The sequence below is a fragment of the Marmota marmota genome, unplaced genomic scaffold, assembly GCF_001458135.2.
Source record: "Marmota marmota marmota unplaced genomic scaffold, marMar, whole genome shotgun sequence".
Lineage (NCBI taxonomy): Eukaryota > Metazoa > Chordata > Mammalia > Rodentia > Sciuridae > Marmota > Marmota marmota.
Window position 1 is genome coordinate 6,591,968 of NW_026000206.1, and position 6,419 is coordinate 6,598,386.

The 6,419-nt window shown below is 56.4% G+C and overlaps 1 protein-coding gene across 1 annotated transcript in view; it reads right to left on the minus strand.

Moving 5' to 3' along the window:
* Nucleotides 1-1,137: 1,137 nt before the first annotated feature.
* Fam53b (family with sequence similarity 53 member B) overlaps nucleotides 1,138-6,419 on the minus strand; it is a 79,677-nt gene continuing 74,395 nt past the window's right edge. The window contains exon 4 of the mRNA XM_015498369.2: nucleotides 1,138-5,384. Coding sequence (XP_015353855.1) covers nucleotides 5,016-5,384 — 369 coding nt within the window. The 3' untranslated portion in view covers nucleotides 1,138-5,015. The remainder of the gene's footprint in view (nucleotides 5,385-6,419) is intronic.

Genomic DNA, 6,419 nt, shown 5'->3' on the forward strand with positions numbered 1-6,419 from the left:
CTCTCTGGAAATGAATATACTGGGCACTTTGCATTATCTCTCTTGAGTTTTGACTTTTTAGATTATAGATTTCTTATAATATGTATTGTTCCTAACAGAAAAGCATAAAAGAAACCATAAACCACCTGGAGCCTGGCCACTGTCCCAGCGGGCATTTCCTCCAGCCAGCCGTCCACGCTCTGTCCAGTGCAGCAGGGGTTTTCATACTTTTTCAAGGTCGAGAAGCCTGCTCAAAAGGTGGACACACACCATGTCCCATCAATGGACCTTACATCAGGTGTATCTATGCGCTGGCCTGGCTTGGGGACTGCAGAGGGGTAAGGCCCCGATGCCAAGCAGAGGGTGGAGCTGCTACCCTGTGAGTCCTAGAGCCTGTGCGGGGGCGGTGTCCCAGTCTAAGCAAACCGTGAGGTTCAGAAGATGGCCTGGGGGAGGCTCTAGGGTAGGGAGTGGGGCAGCCATAGATGGGCTGAGCTAAGCTGGAGTGAGTGTTGTGTTATTGAAAGTGACCACACCTGTCCTCAAGGCTGCCGACACCCTGAATCTCCTAAGCTTGGTTACCTGGTCTGAGAGGCCAGGCAGAAGACTGGGTGCCCACACTGGGCTGAGCAGCAGAGGCCTGAGCCCTACAGCTGTTGATGAGAGCAAAGGCCCTCGGCTAGAAGCCCAGCCTGTGCCATCCCCGGGCTACCCTGCTGGACAGAGGCAGACTGGCCACACAGGGTGCTGCAGAGTCCAGGCCAGGTCAGACTGGAGGCTCCCTGGTGGCAAGGCCCAGTGCACATTGCTGGCAGCCCTGCCTCTCAGCAAGGTTGGAAGTACCGAGGGCTGTCTCCCCTCTACCCGCCCAGCTCTGTGGCTCCTGGCTGGACTTGTCTACCTCCAAACATGCACACACACTGCTCTGGTGCTAGCCCACCAGAGAGCCTGCAGCCCTGCTCCACTAATTCTCCCACAGTGGTCCTGCACTGGGACCCCTCCTTGGCTGTGTGACAGACCCCAACTCTGAAGCGTGGAGGGAAGAGAAGGGAATAGCCCATGCCCTTGACAGCATGGAGCTAATGCTCCGTGGCAGAGGGAAGGAGGGCCTACCCGTTCTCCACACCCAGAAGAAACTACACAGCTGTGCCCAGGCAGTTGGGTATGAACCAGGAAGCTTTATTTACACAGTAAAAGTAACAAGCAAATTCCTGAGACTAGAGCGGCTCTAGTGCAAGACAGTTATGGCCTGCGCAGGGAGGACAGGCTGCGGTGGGTGGCGGTGGGGGACAGACCCAGCACCCTCTGCACACTGTGGCCTTGCCCCAGCAGGGGCCTGGCCCAGCAATCCACTGGTCGCCACACTTCCTGAAGCTCTGCAACACCAACACCGCGGGGCCGGTCGGGAAAAAGCACAACCCTAGCACAGACCAGATGCCACCTGTCACCCGAGCCCCGGACATCGCCCTCACGTACTGACATCACAATTCATTTGCCAACAAGACTATGCTAGAAGGTCAGACTATCCTACCTAGGCTACAAGAGCTCCATTTCAGTCTGTAATTTTTTTCAAAAAACATCTCTAAAGAGGCATGGTTTCCTCTGGCTGGCACCATGGAAGGGATGTGACTGCAGCATGGCTGAGGTTGGGGTGTCACGCCATGGCCTGCACAAGGCCGTGTGTGTGCCCTCCAGGGCTTCCCGAGCCCCGGCACCTGGCTGGGTGGCACCATCCCAGGTGGTGATGTCACAGGCGGTCGTGGTTCAGCTGACCACCCCTGGCCACAGAGCACATGTGCCTTTAACCTTCGGCGGGAATGGGCGCAGGATCCTGGGGTGCGCGGACTGCTATGGAAGCTTGCCGGGACAGGCAGTGCCCTGAATGCACCTCAGCCACATCCGAGTGTGGAAAATCACCCCCCTCTGCATTAGGAGACCCTACTGGAAACTGGGGTTTGTTTTCTTTTTAATGTGACTTTTCCTTTATTGAAATTTTCTTTCAGCATACAAATTCACAAAACTTTGCTGCTACAAAAATTTTGTTGAAAAGTAAGGCTTTCTGAGGATGAAAATCCGTATGTATGGTCGGGACAAGCTCCCTGGGGACCTGCAGGCATCTGCCCATGGACTCTGGGCCAGGCTGCGGCCCACCACCTGCGAATAAGGCAAGAGGGTGTGCGGTCATGTAAACAGCGAGGCTGCAGCCCTGAACCCAGGCCTGGTGCCCAGGCAGACGGCAGCTCCTGTCAGTCCAGTGGCTTTTGCAGTGAGTGGGGTGTGCCACGTGACAGGAAGCCCCTCTTCCCACCAGCCTTGCTGGAGCCCAGCCCTGCTCTCATCCTTTGGGGCCTTCTGAGCAGGCAGGCAGCCGGGCACAGCCCACCTTCCAGGTCCTGCACTTCTTCTGCCTCTGTGTGGAGGCAGGAATCACACGCAGGCCTGATGAAGGTAAGGCTCCTGCTTCTGCTGCTGCTGGCCGGGGCCACCATGCTGGTGGGAGGGACACCCACTACCCTTGAGGACAACCACAGGGGGGCCAGATGGAGCCTCCCAGGTAAACCTCCCTCCCAAAAGCTCCAAGATAGAGAGTCTGGGGCCAGTGGAGTAGGGCACAGGAAAGGCCTTTGGGCTATGTAGCTGCTAAGAAAACAGGGGGGGCACCTTCTAGGTGGAGCCTGCTCTGCCCAATCATAGGCAACCACAATCCAACTGAAGGCCTTCCTTCAAGCAAGGACACCTGCCATCTCCTCCCCTAACTGCAGCTAACTGCTGCTATCAAGAGCTTAGGCCAGGGGCTTTGGTAGGACAGAACAGTCAAGAGGGATGAGGAGACTGGAAAGGGCCAAACCCTATCCTGGGATAGGGTCATTTCTGCCTGGAAGTGCCCTGGAAGTGGCTTGGGGGGAAGGTGGGAAGGATGAGGCTGTGACTCAGCAAACGCCACTGCTTGCCTTTCTGCCATCAGGCCTAGGGTAGGAGTAGGTAGGATGTGAGGACAGGCCACCCCCCTACAGCCCTATGACACACACTTGCCACCAGGTGCCTCCTGTCCTGGCCCTAAGGAAAGGCAGCTGGGAGCCACTCCCTGACTTAACGTTGGCTGGCCCTTTGGGGGGGAAAGGAGTGGGAACCCTGCCTCTGCCTTCCACAGGAAGGGCGTGTTCCATGGTGGCCACCGTTGGTATGGCCACTCCAGATACTAGAACTTCCCATCCTGGGCTTTCTGGGGACAGGAGGCTCTGGCATGTGCTCTCCTTGGTCTCTTGACAACTACCCACCACCTCTAGGGCTGCTCTGAGAAGACAGGGCCTCAAGGTTGGCCATATAGGGATCAGGCACGATGCCCTTGTCCACTGAGCCACGACTCTCTGGTTTGGCTTTCCAGCGCCTCCGGTAGGAGTGACAGCGAACCCCTCCCCCACACACACACACACACTGCCCCACCCAGTGCCACCATTGCGCTGGCCAGCCTGAGACTGCCACAGGGTTCTGAGGGCCATTGGGGTAGGGGCTTCCTGCAAGCATCCTGTGGCTGATTTGATGCCAACTATACAACAGAATTTGAGCCACCACCCTTTGGATGTAAGTAAAAAGTGAAGGTTTAAACAAAGTTTCCCAAACAGGTTCTTTCTTTAGGAGAAAGGTGAGAACCATAGGACTCGACCTGCAGAAGTGAGGCGTTCGCTCATCCACGAAGATGAGCAAAGGCAAAGTGACTACAAAAGTGCCCGTGATCGTTTGTCGGTGAACTCGCGAGAACATGTCAGCTATTTTTAGCCTTATGGGAAAATGAGCCACTTGCTCACAAGCCGGCCCACTTGCTCTTGTCTGCGAAAGATGCCAAGTTTGCTAAAAGCCAGATTCCCAGAGTGCAGAGCCTGTGGGGTCTGCAAGGCGGGCTAGGGAGCTGCCTGAGTGCAAATCCTTGGGGAGAGGTGCCGGGAGTGAGGAGCCACAAAGCAAGCGAAGCAAGCTGGGCCATGGCTGGGCCTGCCTTGGAGGGGCGGCACCCAGCCTGGGCTCCCACAGTGGACAGATGTCTTGAGGCGGGCAGTGCACATGGATTAAAGCCAGAGTGCCCATGAACACATGAGAATGTGCTAGAAATACTGCAGGGGTTCACAGACCCCCCATCCCAGGCCCCACGGAATGGCCAGCTCGTAGCTCCTGACTCCTGAGGATACTTCTAAGAGGCCATGCTTGTGTCGTGTACCACTGCCCTCACCTGAATGAGGGAATGGGAGCCACGGGGAAGCCTGCCACTGCCAGCCCTGCCACGGCAGCCCCTGCGGCAGTGGAGCGCGGGGAGGCTCTCCAGGCCGCAGGTGGGGTGAGTGGGTGTGTCTTCTGGCCCACAGATCCACCATCCCCATCCAACGTGGATGGCCTCTAACAAGCACCCAGAGTTGTTCCCTGGCCTTGGGCATGAACATGGCTTCCCTGCTCGGGGGCCATACCAGCCCCCACATGTGGGATTAAGGCCAAGCGGCTCTGGTGTTTCTACAGGAGGGGGTGTCTCCCGAACCTTCCCGGACCTGGGGCGGGGAGACCTGGGAGAGAAGGCACGGAATAAACTGAGTGAAAGAAGCTGTGGGCCAACTCCCAGAGTGAACCTGAGTGAGGCCAAGAAGGACCAGGACATGGCCCAAGGGATCCTGGCCCCAGCCCACGCCTGGCTCCCAGCGTCCCCACCCAAGGGATGCAGCACGGGCCCAGCCCTGTCCAACACCCCCCAAGAAACAAGGCGGAAAAGACCAAACCAAAAAGCTGCTCTGTGGGGCTACGGCAGTCCCGTGGACCTGGTGGCTGACGTGCTCGACAGCTGGGGAGACTGACACGTCCCACTAGAGGCAGGGCCAGGTCACCTTCACAGAACGTGGGGAGGCGGTGGGCAATCTCCCTGGGACCCAACACCTCTCAGGAAGCTTTTGTCAGGCCCAGGAGCTGGGCTCCCCCTACGAGTGTCCACCGAGCACCCAGAGGAGGGCCCACTGATTCTAAAGCACCCCCATCCTGGACCAGGGCCCAGGGCGCCCTCAGTTCTTCTCTATCTGCTCGATGTCCAACTCGCCATCCAGGGAGCAGAGGCTGTTCCTGGCAGCTCCGCGGTCCCTCCAGGCTGTGGCCAACTCCCCCTTTCTGTTGCAATCTTCATCCAGGGCACAGCCATCTGACTCCTCGCAAGACAGGTCCTCCTGGCAGGTTAGGTGATCGTCGAAAGAGTGGGGAGGAGGCTCAGGGACCGGGGTCCCAGCAGGGGTCCTGCCCCCTGGGCTGGAGGCTGAGGCGGAGAGCAGGGCGGTCCAGGACCGGGTGCTGCTGACATGGAGGGCGAAGGGGCTCTGGGGGCTGCAGTCCTCCATCCCCGTACTCAGGCAGCTGAGGCTGCTGAAGGTCTGACAGTTCTGTGGAGGGGCAGACACACAGGTTACTGAAGGGCTACACCCCTCCTGGAACCCAGGATCACATACCCCAGAAGCTGGGCTAAAACCTAGCTGGCACTTGGTTTGCCAGGCTACAGCAAAACCACTGGATCCTGGACTCATTCATGAAGACACAGCCCTGGGTCAGTGAACACTCTGTGCTAATCAGGAAATGCAAGATTCAGCTCTTTCCCTATGTAACTGGCAAAAAGCAGAAACAAGATGGTACCCAGTTCCGCAGTGAAATAGGCACACTCATCACACTTCAGGTGTGGCCTCTCCAAAGGGGACCTGGCAGGAATGCACTTGAGTCCTTACCTGGCCACTTTACTTCAGTTGTCCCACCATACCTGGAACTGGTTCCAGGAACCCCTTCTCAATGCTCAAGTCCCTTATTAAATAATGTTGTATTTGTACAGAACCTGCACACATCCTCCTATGCTTAAAATCACCTCTAGATTACTTACAATGCCCATTGTACCGTAAATGCTGTGTAAATAGTTGTTCTACTGTATTGTTTAGGAAAAAATGACAAGAAGTTTGTACATGATCATTACAGATGTGATTATTTAAAACATATTTTTGGTCCAAGGTTGGTTGAATCTTGAGGAAGCAGAACCCATAGATACAGAGGGGTGACTGAACTAGGATTTTTATCTTAAGACAACTACTTAAAACATGTGCAAAGACTCAGCAACAGTGCTGGATATTGAAGCCAAGGCCTTGAGCACCTAGGAGCACACTCTGCCACTGAGCCACACCCTCAGGCCTGACACGAATGCTTTTAGTCACTGCAAAATGAAAAAGAGAGTCATCCAAATCCCCTGCAAGGATGGTCAAGTAAAGTACACATTTTCAGACAGGAATACACTGTACAGCCGCCACACCAGACACGGCAGGAGGGAACTTACTGACACATAGCCATGCTCATGGTGACAGGCCTACGTGACACAGCAACCTTACCAGGCCACACTGCTGCACACAGGGGCTGGAATTCCACCCCCCCCCCCCCCCCCC